The 22,388-nt window shown below is 33.7% G+C and overlaps 4 protein-coding genes across 4 annotated transcripts; all 4 read right to left on the bottom strand.

Annotated features, from left to right (window-relative positions):
- Positions 1-7,092: 7,092 nt before the first annotated feature.
- LOC108831023 (F-box/kelch-repeat protein At4g29370-like) lies at positions 7,093-8,378 on the bottom strand. The gene has a single exon (XM_018604580.2). The coding sequence runs from the start codon at positions 8,366-8,368 to the stop codon at positions 7,148-7,150; it is 1,221 nt and encodes a 406-aa protein (XP_018460082.1). The 5' UTR covers positions 8,369-8,378; the 3' UTR covers positions 7,093-7,147.
- Positions 8,379-9,776: 1,398 nt separating this feature from the next.
- LOC108831021 (profilin-4) lies at positions 9,777-10,891 on the bottom strand. The gene is made up of 3 exons (XM_018604578.2): positions 10,659-10,891; positions 10,290-10,427; positions 9,777-10,177 (listed from the first exon to the last, which is right to left on the bottom strand). The coding sequence occupies exons 1-3, from the start codon at positions 10,788-10,790 to the stop codon at positions 10,043-10,045; spliced, it is 405 nt and encodes a 134-aa protein (XP_018460080.1). The 5' UTR covers positions 10,791-10,891; the 3' UTR covers positions 9,777-10,042.
- Positions 10,892-12,442: 1,551 nt separating this feature from the next.
- On the bottom strand, positions 12,443-13,022 carry LOC108831026 (putative defensin-like protein 162). The gene is made up of 2 exons (XM_018604583.1): positions 12,971-13,022; positions 12,443-12,624 (listed from the first exon to the last, which is right to left on the bottom strand). The coding sequence occupies exons 1-2, from the start codon at positions 13,020-13,022 to the stop codon at positions 12,443-12,445; spliced, it is 234 nt and encodes a 77-aa protein (XP_018460085.1).
- A 6,671-nt stretch (positions 13,023-19,693) lies between these two features.
- Positions 19,694-20,437, bottom strand: LOC108831024 (putative defensin-like protein 162). The gene is made up of 2 exons (XM_018604581.2): positions 20,266-20,437; positions 19,694-19,925 (listed from the first exon to the last, which is right to left on the bottom strand). The coding sequence occupies exons 1-2, from the start codon at positions 20,315-20,317 to the stop codon at positions 19,741-19,743; spliced, it is 237 nt and encodes a 78-aa protein (XP_018460083.1). The 5' UTR covers positions 20,318-20,437; the 3' UTR covers positions 19,694-19,740.
- Positions 20,438-22,388: the final 1,951 nt, after the last annotated feature.

Below are 22,388 nucleotides of genomic sequence, written 5' to 3' on the forward strand. Positions count from 1 at the left end.
TACTAGGCTTTGACCCATTAGTGGCCCATCTTGTAACTGACCCATTAGGGTTTATGACATTGTAACTCCCTATATAAGGAGTTCATATTCGACATTAATAAGACACACATGCACAACACGTTATCAGCACGAGTTAAGCTCAAAACCCTAGCAAAATTCGTAGCTCACCAAAACCTTAAAACTAGCCGCATCTTAAAACAGTCATATCTCCCTAACCGTAACGACCTAGACGGCGAGCCACCTATCAATCTGAAGATCTCGACGAGACGAAGCCAGCGCCGCTAACCTAGCGAGGATCCGATCTCAGACGCGCCGGCACGCTCTGTTTTAGTGCGCGCCGTCAATTGCTCAAGAACCCTAATTTTGACGCAACTTAAAATAGATCGTTCTCTCAAACCATGACGATCCAGACGACGTGCGACATACCGATTTGAAGATCTTGAAGAGAAGAATCCATAGCCGCAAACCTCGCGTCGATCAGATCTTAGATGCCCCGCCAAGCTCTGTTTTAGTGCGCGCCGTCAATTGCACAAGAACCCTAATTTTGACTCAACTTCAAATCGATCGTTCTCCTAAACCGTAACGATCCAGAAGACGTGCGACATATCAATTTGAAGCTATTGAAGAGGAGAATCCAACGCCGCAGACCTCACCTCAATCCGTGATCTGACGCGTTCTCTACGACAGCTACAAGCCGCGCCGTCAAAATCAGAAATAAACCTAAAGAAAACAAAGGATCCCAGTAAGATCAATTGAGGTTAATATTTCCAAAGGAACCAAGGAGCGAATCGAGTTAATCCAAAGGTAAGTCATCAAACCTTAATTTTGATTGATCCGATTTTTATGAAAAATGTTTGAGGTTGAGATTAGAACTTTAGAGAACTCGTATACCCTGATTGATTGAATCATTAGGTTGCTAGATTTGATATAATAAACTTGTTTAATAAACAAACCCTAAAGTTCATGAAATTTAAAACTTGTATAAAACCCCAAACCGAATCGGATTATGAAACCATTTAAACCATATCCGATTATTAAACCCTAATCTAAACCGGTTTATGAAACTTATAAAAAAAAAAAACCAAATCCGAATTGTGAAATCATTAAACCAAATCAGTTTATAAATCCCTAAACCAATCAATATTATAAACCCTATTTTGATAGATAGAAAGTTTCCATTTCTAGAAAGTTTCCATTTCTAGAAAGTTTCCATTTTTAGAAAGTTTCCATTTTTAGAATGTTTCCTTTTATAGAATTTTCTGGAAAACTTCTCTAAAATGAGATTTTAAAATCAGTTCCTCGGAACATATTACTAAGGTCTAAGTTATGAAACACTAAATATTTTAGATGTCGAATTCCTCCATCATAATCTCAGGAGAAAACTACTTGCAATATGTGCAATGGGCACAAGATATTAAAACCACACTTGAGTCTGATGAACTCAGTGAATGCATCACATATGATAGCATTGCAAGAGAACTCCTGAACACTCGCCATCATATTTGTGAAAAACTCAAAAGTCTATATCTGACTGATGATCCCTCAAAGCTTTGGACAGATCTAAAAAATAGAAATTGTATCCAAGAGGTTATACATACCAAAGCTTTACGAGAATCGATCAACCTCAGATTCCGAGACTATAAAATTGCGGAAGAATATAACTTTGACCTACTCAAAATAGTTTTCGAAATGAAACTATGTGGTGAGGTAGTGACTGATGAAGATATGTTGGAAAAGACATTCTCCACCTTTCACCCTACCAACTTATTGTTACTACAACAATATAAAGAAATTGGCTTCACTACCTATACATCTCTAATAGCAAGATTGTTGCAAGCTGAGCAAAATCATGAATGCTAATGAACAGTAGTGAAAGAGAGTTTACGAGGCCAACTCCATTACCACCAGCTAATGCACTACCAGCCGAAAGGGCTGATCTAGAAACCAACCGTGTCAAGAGAGGATATGGACATGGGGGATGGTCTAAGTTGTGCAATAATTGTGGAATGAAAATCCATTCGGGACAGAGATGCAGAACTCCCAAGTATCTAGCTGTTCTTTATCATAAAAGCTTTAAAAGAAAAGCAAAGATGGTTCAGAAAGATGAAGGAAAATTGTCAAAGATATTCTCATGGATCAAGGAGAGTGTGGTCGGATGGATCACAAGAAAGATTAATCCAGTGAAGCATAAGAGAATAGATCACCATGATGACTCGACATCAAGCCCTTAGTGTTCTTACTTAGTTATTTCATACCTTATTATTTTCCTTTAAACATTATTCACTTCCTTTGGTTGCTATCTTTGAAAGAACCAAAAAAAAAAATGAAAGTTTTTATATCATAAACAAAACGTTCATTCATGTGAATACCCTTATGATGTACAGTGGATCAAACCACAGACATCTTAAGACACAAAATCCACGACCAAATATCCTATTGCCTCAACGGTACACAAAGAGAGGACGTGTACAATATAGAGGTCGTGTGCATTGTATTCACATTTGAGGCTATGTACACAAAGAGAGGACGTGTACAATAATCATTCTTATAAGTGAAAGACTTAAGAATTGATGAATGGATAGTTTCATAATGAATTCATGGGCAAAAGAAACAAAGTGTTTCCTTAAATAGAAACCGCTCAAAGAAGATTGTATAATGGTAAAAGCTAAGTTAACTCACGCTAAAAGTATCCAAATATGATATGTCCATGGGGGTAAGTGTTAATCATTTCATGTAACATGGACATACACAATATTGATACATCAAAGAGTTCACAAGAACAAAGATAGACTTATCCCATTCGGATTAAAACTAAGGATAAAGGAAAACATGTTACTTCAAAACGTCCAAGTGAATATAGATTAAAGTGCTCACGTCCCAAAGGGTTTGATAAAAATTATATGATCATGGAGAATGTAGAAAACATTTCATGACTCAATGTGGACACGAATATTCACAATGAAAGGACAAGAACAGAAAGAAAAATCGCCTAAAAGGCTACATATCTTTACATGATTCACATTCTAAAAGTATTTTAAGAATGAATGATATGTCCATGGGGGAAGGATAAGAATAAAAACCCACATTTTATTCTACATGGACATACACACACAGAAGTGAATATTGATACCCATCCCATTGATTGAAACGGGTCAAAGGCCAGACACACCTCATCTTAGCACATAAAGAAGTGCCACTTATAAATTCTATCGCTCCACCACAGAAATATAAGATGAGAGGATGGGAATAGATGTTGGATATGACTTGATATAAGTTCCCCACGCTCATAAGAACCTTGAGCCAACCACGGATGATTAAAGGCCAGGTACAAGGATAGTCACCTCAGTGAATCCGAACATCCAACATCAAGGGGAGAAAAGAATAAGCTGGATAAAATGAGATTACATGGAATCATACATCCTGATATTGGCAAGATCCTCAGACTAGAGAATGAGACTTAGAAAGTCCAGAAGAGTATACAAAAGCTAGCTTAAACAATTGCCAGATTCCAATGACCCGAATAGAATGACTAAGTCATCTATACCAGCTATGAATGCACCAAATTCGTTTGATGTTCAAGAAGGACACAATCAGGTTGCTACTAAGTCTATGACATGTTTTGAAAACATGATAGACCAATGAATTCCAAAGATAAGATCCCTCGTATAAATATAGAAAGGTGCAAATGAAACCGTGGATGAGGGACTCCTAGACATAGTCGATCCAAAGATGGACAAACCTAAAAGCCGTGGCCACGGATGAGGAAACCATAAGATATGGTTGTACCTAAGGTACCTAATGATGCTTGGGACGCCAAGCTTCAGGGTATTGAAGGCTACAATGAAACCTCAAAGAGTTAATTCATGTCTAGGACTCAAAGGAAAAAACGAGCTCGAGATTAATTATATACTATGCATGCAATGTAGCACCTGAGATTATTAATGAGGATCATGAACCCACGTCCATAGATGAATGCATTCAACAAGAGATTAAGATCAAATGGATAAGGAGACGTGGAGTTAAGTTCATAAAGAAAGAGAGGTTTTGGTCCTATAGTTCGGACACCTCTAGACAGAAAACCAGTTGGACAGGAATGATTATTTGTGAGTAAAAGAAATCAAACATGGTGAGATAGCCAAGTATAAGGCACGACCATATGCACAAGGATCTCACAAAGACCAGGAATCAATTATAAAGGAGACATACTCCTTGTGGTGGATGCAACAAACGATTAGATTCCTAGTAAGTCTGGCCATAAGAAAAGATATTAGACTTTCGGTTTAAAGGATGTAGAAACCGACTATGAATAAGTCCACTGGATAATGAATAGAAATGAAAGTCCCAGAGGATATTGAGTTGCCAAATGCAACAAGTTCTCGAGAACTAAAGTGTACAAGTGTATGTTAATGATCTAAGAATATCCTAGGAACCTCTGGAGAGATATCTAAAGAAAGAATGAAAGATTCGGGACAAATAAAGTTTTGTTTGGGCTACAAGATTGAAATCTTAAAAGGATTGAATCCTTGTACATCTAAAGGTCCTAAAATGCTTTAGCATAGACCAATAAGTAGTCCCACGTCCCATAAGTCCCTTGTTTCGGACATGAGACCCATTGGTCGAAAGAAGAACAAAGAAGTTGTCTTCTGGTCCGGATACAAACCGATTATAAGTCCCATGGTCGTATGATTGTTTTGGCTTGGACTTAGACCTGTATGGTCTCAAGAAGGACATGATAGATGTCCTTAGCCACGGATCTTTTGATCCTAAGATGGACAAGGAAGAAGTCTTTTGGTCCATAAAGTTATTTGACGCCTTACCTTGATGAGTTTGGCCAGTCATCCTAAGTCGGATAGATGCCATGAGCATCTTGTCTTTGATATATCCAACCATAAGACAATAAAATTGAATTGTCTTATACTATCCAAGTCATACCTTAGTGCCTTTAAGGCCCTACACGTCCGGACATAACTTTGTCAAAGCATACACGTTCCTTACTCAAATGCCATTGGGCGTTTGATGTAGTTGGTACTTCCGGACATGAGCATAAGTATATATGGTTGTTTAGATCCGACCATGAGGCACTGGGACATGATGTTAAAACATCTTAAGTTACCTATATAAGGAACTAAAGGTTTGAGATTATTTTATACTAACCAAACCCAAAGATGTGTTTGCTTGGTTTTGTTTTTGATTATGATACAGGTTATAACATTGGATCCATACATGGATAGATCTCAAACAAGCAGTATGCACACGTTGGAAAACAAATATGAAGAAGTACGAGTCCAACCAAAGACATGTCAACCGGCTTCTTCACCATGTCTACAACAGCACCACGTCCATGAGACCTTCCTATCAATCCAGGACGTGCACATTAGAAGATCAGCTCAGAGACTTGGCGCCCATGGAGTTACCACCAGTCTACTCATGCGCCAACCTCAGGAGCATATACGGAGGTACAAATCAGGGGAAGTGATACATGTTGTACTCTTTTTCCTTCACCATGGTTTTGTCCCACTGGGTTTTCCTGGTAAGGTTTTAATGAGGCAACACCAAGTAATTGGTAAAGTGTATCACGAGCCCAAAAAGGATTTGGTATCTGGCGAACTCAAGATGGATTCAACATCCAGGGGAAGTGTTATGAACCGACTGGTTCAGATGGATGTTTATCCAAAAGATACTTACTAGGCTTTGACCCATTAGTGGCCCATCTTGTAACTGACCCATTAGGGTTTATGACATTGTAACTCCCTATATAAGGAGTTCATATTCGACATTAATAAGACACACATTCACAACAAAGATTTGTTTTTTCTATAATTAAGCATTTGATGGTGCAATGAAAAAGTTATAGTAACAACACTGTACACAAAAGTCCATTATGTTTTTTTTTTACTTCCACACCTTAATGGCTCCATCTCTGTTGCTTGATAGTCTCCGGTTTAATTTCGCGGCCAGAGACTGAACTGAGTCACGGTGACAACCTGCTGTATCAGTTGCTGTCTTTGCTGTCAGTTTCGTCGCCAGAGGCCGCCTATTTGTCTCCTGCCAAAGACGCACACAGTTGTTGCTTAATAAAGTTTCTCAATAACTGAAAGATTAGTGTGTGTGTATTTAACCAACAGACCTGAACAAATTTCACTCCGGGAGTTGGATTTGAGTTCGTAGAAATCATCGTTTGCAACTCCCTCTCAAACTCTACAGTAACTTCTCTCAGGGTGTGACAAAACATTTGATTACAGGAACACAAGTTGAAGTTTTAACCTTTAGGAGTAATCCCAACGCCGAATCTTCAAGTCAGTACCACTTGTTAACAAGTCGCCTCCAGGCAGATAAAGGAAGCAAAGAGCGGATACCAGGAAGACGAGGAGGAGGAAGAGGCTCGTTCAACTCTTCCACTCTATACTTGGAGCTCATTCCCATGCCATTGACAATGACAGCCTCTGTCTGATCACTTAAAATCTTGATGAATACAAGGCAAGAGATACTCTTCCACGCTTGATTCTCTGACCGACAAAGAAACATATACATAAACAACAATTTTTCTCAAAGAACACAGATCGTTAGCTGTTCATCTCTGTCGTTAAGGTAGGATTGGGAATAGAAAGTCATTACTCTGCCCCTATCTCAAAGAAATTACTGATGGTATGGTCTCATCATATCTCAAGGAAGTGGATTCCAACAACAGTACAAAGTGTGCAGAAATGGTCATGACATGTCTGACTTCCAGATCGTTCCTCATTTTTTTTTTGTTTTAGTATGGTTCCTTTTCATTAGCGCTAAGTCTCTCTCTCCTTTTAGGTTGTTGATTAATGTATCTAGTTGGTTAGTTTAGATCGTCTTATGTCGAATGATGTAAAATCTTAGTCTGAGCCTTATCTGATAATAATAACGCCATGATGTAAAAATTAAAAAAAAAAATTGCATCAAAGAACTTGTGAGTTTGTATCATCTTAGTTTACCATGTAACTAGAATTAACCCAGCAAAATGGTGTCACAAACTGGTATTCTCAAATCGATTCATCAAGATTTAAATTTTGAAACAATGTCTAACAAAGTCATTCAAGATGTTAAACAGATGGCCTAACACAAGACAAAGCACATTACAAAGCAAAAGAATTACTCTACCAGCAGCTAGCTTGACTAATTAAACCGAAACGGGTAGACAACGCAAGAACTCATACGACTTGGGGACAGTATGCACAACATCGAACCACTCAATCTTCCCCCAAAAGCCTTCATGGATTCTTTCCAACGCAACCACCGCACACCAGATATTCTTGTTCTGACTACGACCACGCCGCTCAAACCTATCCCAAATAATCACGAGTTTCCCACCATAGTTCACTAATTCAACCACGCTACCATTATGAGCATAACTAAAGCTACGATACTTCTTCAGCACTTCCAAACCTCTCACATCTTTCCACGTGCCACTCTTTAAATCATACCACACACACCTCATGAAGCGAGAGTAAGAAAACATCACATTGTCTATCACGCACCAGGAGCTCCTCCAATTCACACCCAAGCCCATATCCGCAAAACTCCATTTCTTTTCCTTCACATCATAGACCCAATCACGGAGCTCAAACTCAGTCTTTACGTAAATCTTTTCATGCACCATACCGATTTTGCGAACCTTTCTGCATCCCAACCGTACATTAAGGTCAGGATTCGGCGGTAAGGTTTTCCACGTCTGTGTCTTGATGTCGAACATCTCAAACAAACTTAGGTGCTCAGACCGAGCCATGCATCCTCCCATTACATAAATCTTGTCGTCGTGGACACATGCAGACGCGTAGAACCTCTCCATTTTCATGCTAGGAAGATTTCGCCACGTCTTCATCCGACAGTCGTAAACCCGAACAGCTGAGGTGTAGCGTCTTATGTTATCGTCCAATGGTCCACCGAATACGTAGATTTGCGAGCCAACCATTATGGTCGAAGATGCATGCGGAGGAGGAGGTGGAGGAGAATGATTGGGAATGGGAACCAAGAGGTTTCCACTTGATTTCTCTTTAGTCCTACCATCGGTTAGGCTTCGTTTAGGTTTCTCAAAGAGACTGAACCATCTTGAAGATGGAGGGAAGTACTCGGTGGAGTACTCTAGACAGATGTAGAGGCAGATCTCGGTGGTACCCATTTGGGAACGTGCGGCATAGAGCTCTGAGGAAGAGAGGAGAGAACGAAAGGTCTTGGAGACGAGGGAGATTTTAGGGTAATAGGATTTTGGGATGCGTGCGAAGCAATTCAAAGTGATATCGTTTGGAAGTGAAGAGAAGGAGAGACATGGTTGATGGTGAAACGTTGGTGGTGGTGGAAGCTTGCTCTTTTTCTGCGGCGGCTCAACTTCTTTGGGGATCATCGTTGGTGGAAAGAAGTAGTGGAGGAGAGAATATTCTAAAATGGGTTAAAGGTATATGAAAAATGATTTGGTCAATATAATTAGCAAACTAAATCCTTATTTAAAGTAACATATCAACACGTTTCCCATTTTGAATGGGATATTTTGGAGATATGGAAGTTATAATATATTCTAGATTTGGTTTCTTAATACTCCCTCTGTTTCTTAATAAGTGTCGTTTTAGAGTTGTGCACACAGATTAAGAAATCATTAAATTTTGCATATTTTCCATACAAAAATATCATTACTCATACATCTCAACCAATAGAAAAATAAAATGCAGAATAAAATTAATAAATTTTGTATTGAAATGCTAAAACGACACTTATTTTGCAACGAAAAAAAATCTCTACAACGACACTTAATATGAAACGGAGGGAGTATATGTATATGTATTGTTGATTATAGGATTTTTAACATTAAAACTCCCTCAACTAAATTTATTTTGGGTAAAAACCGTCAAACTAAGTATTTAATGAGAAAACTTTCGAACTAATTTTATTTAGTGAATTAGACCTTCTCTCTACAGTGCATGTCATAATTATCTCTACAACCGGCAAATCTTTAGTTTATGGATTTTTTCATTAATTAAACATAGTTGAAGAATTTTACCATTAAAAAAATCAAAAGTCTAAAATATAATAACATTATCTAAAAATTAATAATTTTAATTTTTAAAATTAGCATTTTTAAAAATTTCTGCAAATATATAAAACTGATTTTTTTTAAAAAATCAACATTATATATGTATAAATTAAAAATGTACAAAACCAGATAATATAAGATAATATATAAATTTTATTATCTAAAGATTTATTATTACATTTTTATAAGAAAATATATATATTTTATTATCTAAAGATTTATTATTACATTTTTATTAGATAAGATATCAATTTTATATATTTTCTGGTTTTGTACATTAATTGATAAAACCTCTTAACTATATTTAATTAATGAAAAATCCCCTAAACTAAAGATATAACTAAACTTATGTAGGACTGAACTCTGTTGTAAGTCTGAACAATGTTGGTTAATGAAAGTTTAAAGTTGAGCCAAAAAAAAAAAAGATATAAGAAGTGTTATTGCTTTCTTGTTATAACCTAAATTATTTATTTTAAAAAAATCTTAATAGTGCTTTTGTTTAATTGCAATCGTGTAGAGAATGATTTTCTCGACCGGACGGAAAAAAGTCTAGTATGCTACTTCTAAACCATATCGTTGTGGTTTCTAAGCTGCAAGTTCAGTTATTAACGTAAAACTAGTTATTGTTCTTGTAAACAATTTTGATGTAATAGGGACCGATCTCGAGTTAAAGCTCATGAAACATGTCAAAATTTATACAAAAATTTAAACAATATCAAAACTGGCAGTGTGATAGTTTTTTTATGTTTTAAAGATGTTCAACTACATATCATCACCGAGTTTGGATGCAATAGAAAGAAAAATGCAATTGGTTAAAAAGCAATAGAAAATTAATTAAATATGTTTAGCAAGAAAAAAAAACAAAATGAAATGTATGAAACCAAGAAAACCATTTTTTAAGAATCAGACATTGATTAAGGCTTCAGCTTCTTAGAGAGAATCCAGAAACCAAAAACCAAATCCTATATATTCGTTTGATGAGGTGGTGGCTTAGAGATCTTGTTCGAGGAGGTAATCACCCAGCCTCTCGACGACCATGTTGCACTGTCCTGGTGTCACGGGCTCTTCATAGATCCCAAACACACATGACTGTCCTGTTTTCTTTATGGTTATGCCTCCCGCTCCCTATCGAATCAAACCAACCAAAAATATAATGTTCTTTGATCTTGCATACACACACACATATAAATATGGATAACATGTAAGATTTCAAAGTTAATCGATGAGTTTACATTACCTTCTTTCCACGGATAACAGCGCCAGGCTCGCCTTGGATCACCATGTACTTGGCTCCTGCTAGAAATAACCCTGTGGGCGCTAAGTGACCCGGTTCATCAAAATCCTTCATTATACCAGTGAACTCTTGTGCCTTGAACTATCATCAACATGCAGTATCATAAAGATAGTAAGGAATATTTCTATCGGGCCAAGAAGATATATGGCATTATCTAAAATAATACTCAAGAAGCATATGCGCTTATACACACAAGAACAAGATAGAGATCGATCGAATTCGAATGTAACAAGACACTATGGATCTATGTATGATATACATTAATAAAAGGGAATCTCCATACGCAATGGCATTATTAAAATCTGTATATACCTGAGGGAAGTTGGCGCTCTGAGCCCAAACGCTACCGTCATGACCAACGATTGCTGCAGCGGTTAGGTGATGACCCTGACCATCACCAACATCACACATCAAATGCTCATCAACGTAAGTTTGCCACGACATCTTTTCCTATCTTCTTCTTCTTTTTTCTTTTCTCTACGTTATATGTTATGAGCAGCGTGAGGGGCGTCGTCCTCTAGATAAATAGGGGAAGCGGAAAATAATGCGGCAAAGAATGATTCTCAACCGTCTGTTCATATAGACTAATTCATAGCCGTACGTTTCAAAAATATAATTTCAATTAGTCTTTGCTCACGTCTCGCCTTTGTTATAGCTTCATCATTATAACGATCACCAACGAAATTTCCGCGGGAATAAATGACTACTCTTAATCATTTAGTTTTCATTTTTATTTTTTTATCCAACAATTAACAAAACATATCTAATTCCGACCAAAGTCTTGTGTTGTGTCATGAATTTCATCTGGTTCACTAGATATTGACAATTAATCATTGAAAATTCAGTTACGTTAAAATGTTGCTTGACTACCAAGTTTCTTGTAGAGATCATTTATAAGGCACTAAGCATTTGAATATAACATTGTATTCAAGAACTGTACTGCTCAAACACACACAAAGCTACCTGCTAAAACATTATAATATACTAGAGAACAAGTTCTTGAATAAGCTCACGGAAAGAAACACTTTCAGTACCTTAAGATTGTTATATCTTTTCGCTGAGCTTCTGATTATCCTTCACATACCAATAGAGTGAAGGATCCAAAGATCATCATCATCCACAAAAAGTCCGCGGTCTGCCTCTCAAATGGTCTTTTCTCGAGTTGAACTCCATATCTTGCTCTGCTTAATCATTTTTTTAGAGAGGAGGATGTTATAACCAGAAGAGAATGTTATGTTCTGCATATTATTAATAATAGGGAACATAGTAATACATCATCAAAACACGTATACCGAAATGCTTGAATACAAGTTGAGGGATCAAGGCAATGTGAATAGGAGAAACTAAGCCCAGTTGAGAGAGTGATGTAGCATGGAGGCAGAAAGTACCATAAGCTCTTTGGTTTTTGGTGGAATTGCGTTATAATATCTGCAACCAAATAATGCTACAAGGAAAGGACACACCATCGAGACTCAGCTAAGCATCGTTACAACAGAACCATCTTAAAGCACTAAATATGTCAGTCATTAGAGTTGAAATATGCCCGTAAAGTCTTGTTCTTTTCGTTCCTGAAACTACTACATTATCAGCAACATCTAACGATCCTTTCAGAACTCAAGTAAATTATGTGTGTTCTAAGCAAAAATCACATATAGCAAAACAGAGAAAACGAAGGTCGAAACAGAGAGCTCATTCGCCATGGGAGACATTCCGTCGTAGGCTTTCAATATCCGAGCATTTTGAGTTCGATTTCGAGATCCGATAGAATTCAAAAAGCAGAGAGGAAGAAAAAAGAAGAAGTTTATCAAGAACGATCCTGATTTTGAATCACTTGTTCGGCAACTGCCAATCATATGTAGCCACGTGGTAGTTTAACTACAAATTAATGATTTGCCGATGAGGCTTTCCTCGATTAGCACTGATTACTACTGAGATTGAACTTATTTAATTTAACCAGAATTTACATATTCGGATCTGGTTTGTAAAAATATACATGTTTAGTATTTAATACCACACGGTTTTATATTAAAAAAGAGAATTAATGTGACCATAAAGTATTTCTCTATATTTTAACATCAAACTACTCATAATTAAGCTTAGCAATTATATTCGCATTTGCAATTATAGTTATTATCTCCGAGACAAACGCCAGTCCCCCTGTATTTCTGAATACAAAGTGGTTGGCATTCTTGAAAAGTGCATGGCTTGCTCAGCTTCTCCACCACAGTACAGTACTTTCTTATATGTGCTCCATCTGCAATTGGCAAAGCCAAAAAGACTAAAAACAAACAAACATGTCAAAAGAGCTTACAAATGTAATTTGAGTATACTTCTTTAACAATAAGTTAAAGAACGTAAGCGTATATTAGAATACAAACGAACGAACGAGCATATATTATGTAAAAATGATTAGTTGAAAAGTATCTAAACCTAGAATTCTAAATATTATGTCTGATAATAGATGTCAAGTGATCTTTGTAAAGCTAATCAACTGACTACTTTGTTTTTTTATCAGTTTTTATTTGTAATACAAACTTTGCTTAAACGATCTAGATGCATGATTTCATGAATTAATATTTGATGTTTGCATAGTTCACTGAAATACAAGCCATGCGAAACCTTACCGGAGAGAACTATCATGGAGATGAACAGATACGCACAAACTAGTTTTGCCATAATATATTTTGAAAAAATAGAAGATGATTATGTTAATACAATGATTATTTGATTGTAGAAAAGACATTGAAAATGGGATAGGGAGAGAACGTTTTATATTGATTTGAGAGAAACTGTTTATAGGAAACATATATGAAAACTATAATGTGAAGAGAACCAAGATAATTTATGTACATAACCGATACAGTAAAAATCATACATAGTTATAAAATCTAGTACTAAATTTTGAAGAACTTTTTTTTTTATCAAAATGTTAATTGAATAATAAAATGACTTTTTGAAAAGAAAAAAAAAACAGAAACGGAGAAGTATTTTATTAGTCACAACCAAAGCCTATATTATACCAGCCTTGTCAGCTTTAGATATTTTACTTTATGTGAATTTCATAAATAAAAAAAGAAAAATTTACATCTTAGATCACTTTTCTACTTATAAATATCAAAGAAAGTCACTTTTTTCTACATGAGCACTTTTGTCTAACTTTTCGTTAGAAATCAGAGGAAAGAAGGTGTTCTAGTTGACTTTCAATTACCTTTCATTCCTCTCCTCTCTTCTCTTTTTGACTAAGACACATGTTTGGGCGGGCTTCATTTACAGCCGTTGATCTTTAAATAAAACAGACGGTTCAGATTAATTTATCCAGATCTGGACAAGACAACAATCTACTTTCACCACCACCCTTGGATCTTCGTTTGAAATCTTAATTTTCATGCTAGATTCATAAGTTTTTTTTTGCTTAAATGCTAGATTCATAAGTTAAGACATAAACCGTGAGAAAAACTCAGAAAATGATTATATATAACAAAACGGTAGCCATTAAAAGGTTACATAGAATTTAAAAGCTTAATCAAGAAGATGAAAAATTTACAATTGTGCCATTTAGTAAAAAAAAGAGAAAAAAATTACTTGGTTCCACTGACCACGTCCATGTGTACAACAAAATGATACACATCCATGTGTACACCCAATCTCATCTACAACTATACATATGTTACCCTTTCCTTATAGTACACAAAGAAAAAGAAATATACATTTCTCGTGTACAACTATACATATGTCACTGAACAGGATACAAATGAACATAATACGATGAGATGTAACTTATCAAAAAAAAATTCCTTTAAATAGAAAGTGTACATATGTAGAGGTGTACATGTGGATATCGTCAAAGTCAGTTTAAAATATATACGTACATGTGGATACCGAATTTGCTATTAATACTGATCACAATCGAAAACATAACATGTACACGTCAAATTTACATCAACAAACACAACGCGTACTTGTCAAAACATTCAACTAATTTTGTCGCTTGATCATCAGAAATAATGTACATGTGTACAACGAGACCTATGTACACTACTCATTCATACAAGCTACATTGTACATGTGATACAATTTGGCTTTATCATCAGAATATGCAGATAAAAAATTCAGCCAACTCCATCAGAATATGTCAACAGAACAGTCAACAGAACAGTCAGACAAATCCTCCACATCTGGTTTCTCAACACATGTAGCAGCCAACTCCATAAACTCCACTGCTCCATAAACTTCACTGCTACAGGCATGCAACTCCATAAACTTCACTGCTACACCCATTAAATTTGTGTACAACTCAGTGATTTGTAGCAAATAACTTCCCGGGAAGTTTAGGATCTGGTCCATCAGAATGGTTTTCCTCTTCTGCAAAATATAAAGAAAAGATTCATCATCCATACAACACAAAAGAGATACAAGCCAGTCTTGAACCCAAAACACCTCAATAACCCCAAAATCGAAAAACAAAACCCTAGATCCAAAATTAGAGAAGACCAGTATCCCTATCACCGAATTAGCACGAAACACCAAGCAAAAAAAACAAATCTGTTTTAAAAAAAAAACCCTAGAAAATAAAAAGGGGGAATCCCGGAAAAGCAATATAAGCAAAGAAAAGACGAACATGAATGTTGACAAGGGGACCAAAACAAGACCAGAAAAAAGCCTTTCGGAACCCTAATCTAAATCAATAACGCGAGAAGAAACACCGGCGAAGTCCGACTAACCTTTGCCAGCACGGCGAGCACTCCTCCTCATCTTGGTTTCTCAGCAGAATTCAGGCAGTAACTTTCGATCGAAAATGGATGAATCGAGAAAAAATCAAGACTGGAACCGTCCTTTTCTATAACTGTGATTCACGATAAAAGAGGCGAGGAAACTGAAAATATCTCTGCGTTTACAATGTTTTAATATAAAAAGAAAAAATAAAACCAATTTTAATTTGAAATTCAAAACTGTAACCAGACCTAATTATTTTCACTAACCAAAACGAGCCTAGTTGGGCTTCTAAAGGATCAAGTTGCAAAAAAGTGTCTTAGTATAAAGAAGTGACCTATTGTGGTGTTTAAAGTCAATAAGTGACTTAAAGCGTAAATCTCTCATAAAAAAACTCCATTCACTTCCTTTCACTATTTCATACTCCCTCTGTTTCTAAAAAAAAAATGTATTCTCTTTGTTTCAAAAAGATGCATATCCTAAACTTTTCACATATATTAAAAAAACACATTAAATTTGATTATAAATGCATTGTTTTCTGTAAATAACATGTTTTCCAACTTTTAACCAATAGAAATCCAATAAACACTATTAATTCTTTTGAAGTTAACAATTTTTTTATTAAATAATACATTAATTTTTTTTTAAATGTATCTTTTTGAAACATTTTTTTTCATAGAATGTGGATCTTTATGAAAAGGAGGGAATATATTTTAAGTTTTTCACACTTATTAAAAAAAACATAAAATTGTAGTTACCAATGCATTTTTTTTTAATGAACCATTCTCCATAATTTTTAACCAATAATATTTTAATAAATACACTTATATTTTTTGAAATGTACAATTTGTCATTAATCAATGTATTGAAAACACAAAAATGTATTTTTTAGAAACAGAGAGAGAGTACTTTTTATTTATGTACTTGCGTTTTTTAAATAAATGATATCATCATTTCCCTGAAATTATATTCTGGTTTAAATAACTTTTCTATAAGAAAATAGTATCACGATATACCATTCAAATTAAAACTGATTGCAATACATGAACTAGAAACTTAACATAACAAATTAAAACAGTTTTTGTGGAAGACTTTACCTGGAAATGCTTGAATACAAGTTGAGGAATCAAAGCTATGTGGATAGGAGAAACCAAGCCAAGTTGAGAGAGTGTTGTAGCAAGAAGGCACAAAGTGCCTTAAGCTTTGGTTATTGGTGGAAGTGAGTTAATAACAGATGCTATAAGGACACGCCATCGAGACTCAGCTAAAGCATATAAGTTTTTGTCACAACAGAAAGACACACTTTTTATGATCAGCTAAAGATCGAGATCAACTATTCGAACCAATCTAAAACATTAAACATGTAGCAGAAATAGCTATCAAGGTCTTGTCCTTTCAATCCTGACATTACATAATCAAATATCTAAGGATCACTTTTAGAAGTAAGTTTTGTGTATTCTAAGCACAGAATCACATACAGCAAACAAACACAAGAGTTTTAGCTACATCAAGAGACCTTCCATGTTCAAGAACTAACCAGTTTTCTTTTACTAATCAACTTGATGATTAGATACAAAGTAGCTTAACAGATGAGGAAAGACAATTTGGAGGAGAATATAATTTCAAAGAAGGTAAAACTGGAGAAACATTAGCAGTATCGACTTGAGTTTGGTCGGATTCAAAGATCCAAGCTTATTTATTTTGTATTGATTATGACACATATGCCGCTCGTAGTCGCACCATGTTTTGTAGCGAAAATGGACGTATTTTATTCAACCGTGATTTGTATATTCAGATCTGGTTAGCAAAATGCATGTTTAGTATTTTACCGCACGGTTTTATATAAAAAATATTTTATTCATGTGATAATAAAATTTTTGTATCTAGTTTAACATCATATTAAATATAATTAAACTTAGCAATTATATTCACAATTGCATTTAGAGTGCTTAATGTTATCTCCGAGACAAACGCCAGTCCCCTTGTACTTCTGAATACAAAGTGGTTGGCATTCTTGAAAACTGCATGGCTTGCTTAGCTTCAATATCGCATTACACACTTTTATTTCCGTTCCATCTGCACTTGGCAAAGCCAAAAAGGCTAAAAACAAACAAAATGTTAAAAGAGCTTATAAATGTATTTTAAGTACACTTTTTAACAACAAATAAAGAACTAGAGAACATTATTATATAAACGAACGAGCATATATGTTTTAAAAATGATTAGTTGAAAAGTATCTAAACCTAAAGTTCTAAAATATATGTCTGATATATAGATTCAAAGTGATCTTTGTAAATCTACTCAACTGAATAATTTATTTTTTGCTATTTTTTTATTTGTATACAAATTTTGCTTAAAAGATTTAGACGCATCGATTTAAAGAACTGATATTTTGGTCGTGTATAGTTCACTTTTCAATGAAATACAATCCGTACGAATTCATACCAGAGAGAACAAGCATGGAGATGAACAAACACGAACAAACTAGTTTTGCCATGACTTGTAAAGAAAGAAGAAGAGTATTATGTTAATCCAATGATTTTTTTATTGCAGAAATTTTTGATATTGAAAATGGGATAGAGAAAGAGCTTTTTATACTGATTAGAAAAGCATAGAGAGAAATTCTTTCTAGGAAACATATATGAAAACTATCAAGGGTTCAAGGCCATTTATAATGGAGTAGTTGAATAAAAAGATTCAACAGTTGAATAAAAAAATTTAACAATTGAATGGTAATAATGAAAATGTTGAAATAGTTAAATTTGATGATGTGGATTATTTGATGCTGTAAATATTTAACAAGGATGAAGCCAATACCACCGACGCCACACATCATTTTTAACTTTAAAAATATTTATATCACGCTAGTCATTTAAAATAATTATATTATTGTAGATTGTATAATCTTTTATCACATGAAATTTTATTATATTTATTTTCTGTAAATAGAGATTAAATTTAATTAATTTGAACAAAGAATAAAAATTTTTTTTGTAAGGAAAGTGCAGTGTCAAATTTAAGTAAACAAAACCACTATGATGAATATAAGTTGAATGTATGTGAATTATTAGGTGGAAGAAAAAAGATGATGTAAAGTTTTAAAAATGAAAGATAAAGTGTTGAATACTAAAAATTGTGGAAAGTCAATATGAAAAGAATCTAAAAATTTATGTACATGACTAAGAGCATCTCCATTGCACAACTCTTAATAGAGTTTGTTAGTAATGGGGTCCCACCAATCCCCCTTTTTCTTTAAAACTCCCACTCTCTCACCTCTTAGAACATCTTCATCGCTACAACTTTAAAAAATGATTCTTAAAAGTTTTTTTTTTTATTTTTATCCGATTTAAAAAAAAACAAAAAAAAAGAAAAGAAATTTAACCAATCATAGAGAAAAAGACAGAAGCAGAACCCACAAAAAACTGAAGAATTGCCTCTTGCATAAGAGGAGAGAGGGAAAAGTTTTAACAAAAATGTGGGTCTCATACTCTTAAAACTCTTTAAGAGTTTGCCGATAAAGATGCTTTTAAACCTTTTGTTTAAGAGGTAACTCTTACACTATTCCGCGGGTCCCACGCACACATGGTGACCCGCGATTGGTTGATCTTTTTTTTAAAAAAAAAAAAAATCGATTAAAAATTTTTTAAAAAAAAAAGTTATGAGAGATGGTCTAATACAGTAGAAACAAAAAGTTATAAAATCCACTTATCTTTGGAGAATTACTTTTCAAAAATCTTGACTGGATAATGTACTGGATTCGAGAAACAAGAAACAGAAAATTATTTTAATAACTACAAACAATTAAAACATATACTTTACCAGCCTTGTTATCTTTTAAATATTTTCATAAATTAGTAATGCGGATAAATAATATACCACATCATTTCATTGTACTGATCAAATTAAAACTGAATCAACTATAATACACAGTTTTCAAATCAAATATTTTATATGAGAAGATGTGAATAAAATTAACTATAAACAGATTTATGTAAAAAATATTGCCCAAACGTCTATCACACGATGGCAACCACTTCCACAAGACACAACCATAGCTTTTATTGGCTTCATCATTTTACTTGATTATCTATGTATTCTCTTTATTGTGGTCTTTAGGTTGACATGCATTCAACTTTTATTACCAATGGAGCTGCTCTAATAATTTAGCTGTATAAGTTTCAATAAAAATTAAGTAAAATAATTATCTATGTATAACTGTCAATTATTAGATCATTTTACTTAATTATCTATGTAACATACAAATTAAATCAACAATAAAATGTTGTTTTACTTACCCAAAACATTAACGAATGTAAGAATAGGAGCTCTAACAAATGAAAAGAATCGAGGAAGGACAATGTAGAGGAGAATAAAATCTCAAAGAAGGTAAAATTGGAGTAATATTATGGCTTTATATACTTGAGTTTGGTCGGACTCAAAGATCCGAGATTATTTATTTTGTTTTGATTATGACACAAATACCGCCCGTGCCACGTTTTGTTAGCACTGATTATCACTGAGATCGGACATATTTTATTCGACCGTGATTTGCATATACGGATCTGGTTAGAAAAATGCATATTTAGTGTTTTACCGCATGGTTTATATATAAAAAAGAGATTTTTATTCATGTGATAATAAAAATTTTGTATCTAGTTTAACATCATATTAAATATAATTAAACTTAGCAATTATATTCACAATTGCATTTAGAGTGCTTAATGTTATCTCCGAGACAAACGCCAGTCCCCTTGTACTTCTGAATACAAAGTGGTTGGCATTCTTGAAAACTGCATGGCTTGCTTAGCTTCAATATCGCATTACACACTTTTATTTCCGTTCCATCTGCACTTGGCAAAGCCAAAAAGGCTAAAAACAAACAAAATGTTAAAAGAGCTTATAAATGTATTTTAAGTACACTTTTTAACAACAAATAAAGAACTAGAGTACATTATTATATAAACGAACGAGCATATATGTTTTAAAAGTGATTAGTTGAAAAGTATCTAAACCTAAAGTTCTTAAATATATGTCTGATAGATGTAAAGTGATCTTTGTAAATCTACTCAACTGAATAATTTATTTTTCGCCATTTTTTTATTTGTAAAAAGTTTTGCTTAAAAGATTTAGACGTATCGATTTCAAGAACTGATATTTTGATCGTGTATAGTTCACTTTTCAATGAAATACAATCCGTACGAATTCATACCAGAGAGAACAAGCATGGATATGAATAAACAGGAACAAACTAGTTTTGCCATGACTTGTAAAGAAAAAAGAAGAGTATTATGTTAATACAATGATTTTTTTTATTGCAGAAATTTTTGATATTGAAAATGGGATAGAGAAAGAGCTTTTTATATTGATTAGAGAAGCATAGAGAGAAATTCTTTCTAGGAAACATATATGAAAACTATCAAGAGTTCAAAGCCATTTATAATGGAGTAGTTGAATAAAAAGATTTAACAGTTGAATAAAAAAATTTAACAATTCAAGGTAATAATGAAAATGTTGAAATAATTAAATTTGATGATGTGGATTATTTGATGTTGAAAATATTTAACAAGGATGAAGCCAATACCACCGACGCCACACATCATATTTTAACTTTAAAATATTTATATCACGCTAGTCATTTGAAAATAATTATATTATTGTAGATTGTATAATTTTTTATCGCATGAAATTTTATTATATTTATTCTCTGTAAATAGAGATTAAACTTATTTAATTTGAACAAAGAATAAATAATTTTCTTGTAGGAAAAGTGCAGTGTCAAATTTAAGTAAACAAAACCACTATGATGAATATAAGTCGAATGTATGTGAATTATTAGGTGGAAGAAAAAAGATTATGTAAAGTTTTAAAAATGGAAGATAAAGTGTTGAATACTAAAAAATTGTGGAAAGTGAATCTGAAAAGAATCTAAATAATTTATGTACATGACTAATACAGTATAAAACAAAAAGTTATAAAATCTACTAATCGTTGGAGAATTACTTTTCAAAAATCTTGACTGGATAATGTACAAGTTTCGAGAAACAAGAAACAGAAAATTACTTTAATAACTACAAACAATTAAAACATATATTTTACCAGCCTTGTTATCTTTTAGACATTTCCATAAATTAGTAACGCGGATACATGATATACCACATCATTTCATTGAAATTATAATATGTTTTAAATATCTTTTCTATAAGAAAATAATATCACAAATACACTAATCATATTAAAACTGAAACGACCAGGTTTTTAAATCCAATTTTATATATTAGAAGATCTGAAGATGATAACTATAAACGGATTTATATTGATGTAAACCAATATTGCTCAAACGTCTCTCACACAATCACTACCATTTCCACGAAACACAACCTTAGCTCTATTATCAGCTTCATCACTTTACCTTGTTATCTTTGCAATCTTACTGTTGTTGTCTCCTTTAAGCGCCAAAGCAAGATCCTCGAAATTCTGGAGTTTCTTTTTTTTTCTTTTTCTGGCAGATATTAAGAGAAACAGGGCCATAAATTTCAGCTGTGGTTAGGATCTAGCATAATTTTTCAAACGTGGGCTGTCATTTCCAAACTTTCCATTTTTTGTTCGTTAATTAGAGATTGTTCTACTATACTTCATCGGTAGGTTTTATGATCAAGAGGACAATAATTGTAACCAACTAGAGTAAATTATTTGGCAGTGATTTACTTGGTTCACATATGCTGACCACTAAAGCATTTAAACCTGGAACCGTAGATAATCGTATAAGAAAGAAAAAGGTCTTGTGCTCTTCTACACACATGTAACATGATGACGAACTGAAATATGGAGGCGAATCACCAAGTTTATGGAGGTCTAACAACAACAACAAATCGCTAGATGCTCTGATTATTTATGTATGTTGTGTTTAACCTTCTTCTTCTATTATAGGTTTTTTTTTCAAAAATTATTTTAATATAATTCTTCTATTATAGGTTTGATCCCTTAAAAGTCACAAAAGAAACATGATTTACTTTATGAATTATAATAACTAAAAATCCAATAGCAAAACTATGGTTTAACTTGCCAATCGTTGTATTCTTTTGGCAATATATAGTTTGGTTTGAGTTTTTTTTTTTCTTATTAACATTGGCTTTTTATCTCTTGGAAGTAATGAGTTGTTTGAACTGGAATGAAAATATCTCTATAACGGTATAACCTATACTTTATCAAACTATATATATATATCGACCAAACGTCATTAAGCTTATGAAACTAGGTGAAAAGAATCAAACTATAATAAATATCGACTAAACGTCATTTAGCTTATGAAACTAGATGGAAAATATCAAACTA

The sequence above is a fragment of the Raphanus sativus genome, chromosome 4 (assembly GCF_000801105.2).
Source record: "Raphanus sativus cultivar WK10039 chromosome 4, ASM80110v3, whole genome shotgun sequence".
Classification (NCBI taxonomy): Eukaryota; Viridiplantae; Streptophyta; class Magnoliopsida; order Brassicales; family Brassicaceae; genus Raphanus; species Raphanus sativus.

Bases quoted from the DNA above. Each gene is read 5' to 3' on its own strand.
- LOC108831026 (XM_018604583.1), bottom strand. From the start codon at position 13,022: ATGGCAAAACTAGTTTGTGCGTATCTGTTCATCTCCATGATAGTTCTC. The intron at 12,625-12,970 runs GTAAGGTTTCGC...GTTTGTTTTTAG, and splicing joins CTCCATGATAGTTCTCTCCG to TCTTTTTGGCTTTGCCAATT.
- LOC108831023 (XM_018604580.2), bottom strand. From the start codon at position 8,368: ATGATCCCCAAAGAAGTTGAGCCGCCGCAGAAAAAGAGCAAGCTTCCA.
- LOC108831021 (XM_018604578.2), bottom strand. From the start codon at position 10,790: ATGTCGTGGCAAACTTACGTTGATGAGCATTTGATGTGTGATGTTGGT. The intron at 10,428-10,658 runs GTATATACAGAT...TGTTGATGATAG, and splicing joins AGAGCGCCAACTTCCCTCAG to TTCAAGGCACAAGAGTTCAC. The intron at 10,178-10,289 runs GTAATGTAAACT...TTGATTCGATAG, and splicing joins CTGTTATCCGTGGAAAGAAG to GGAGCGGGAGGCATAACCAT.
- LOC108831024 (XM_018604581.2), bottom strand. From the start codon at position 20,317: ATGGCAAAACTAGTTTGTTCCTGTTTATTCATATCCATGCTTGTTCTC. The intron at 19,926-20,265 runs GTATGAATTCGT...GTTTGTTTTTAG, and splicing joins ATCCATGCTTGTTCTCTCTG to CCTTTTTGGCTTTGCCAAGT.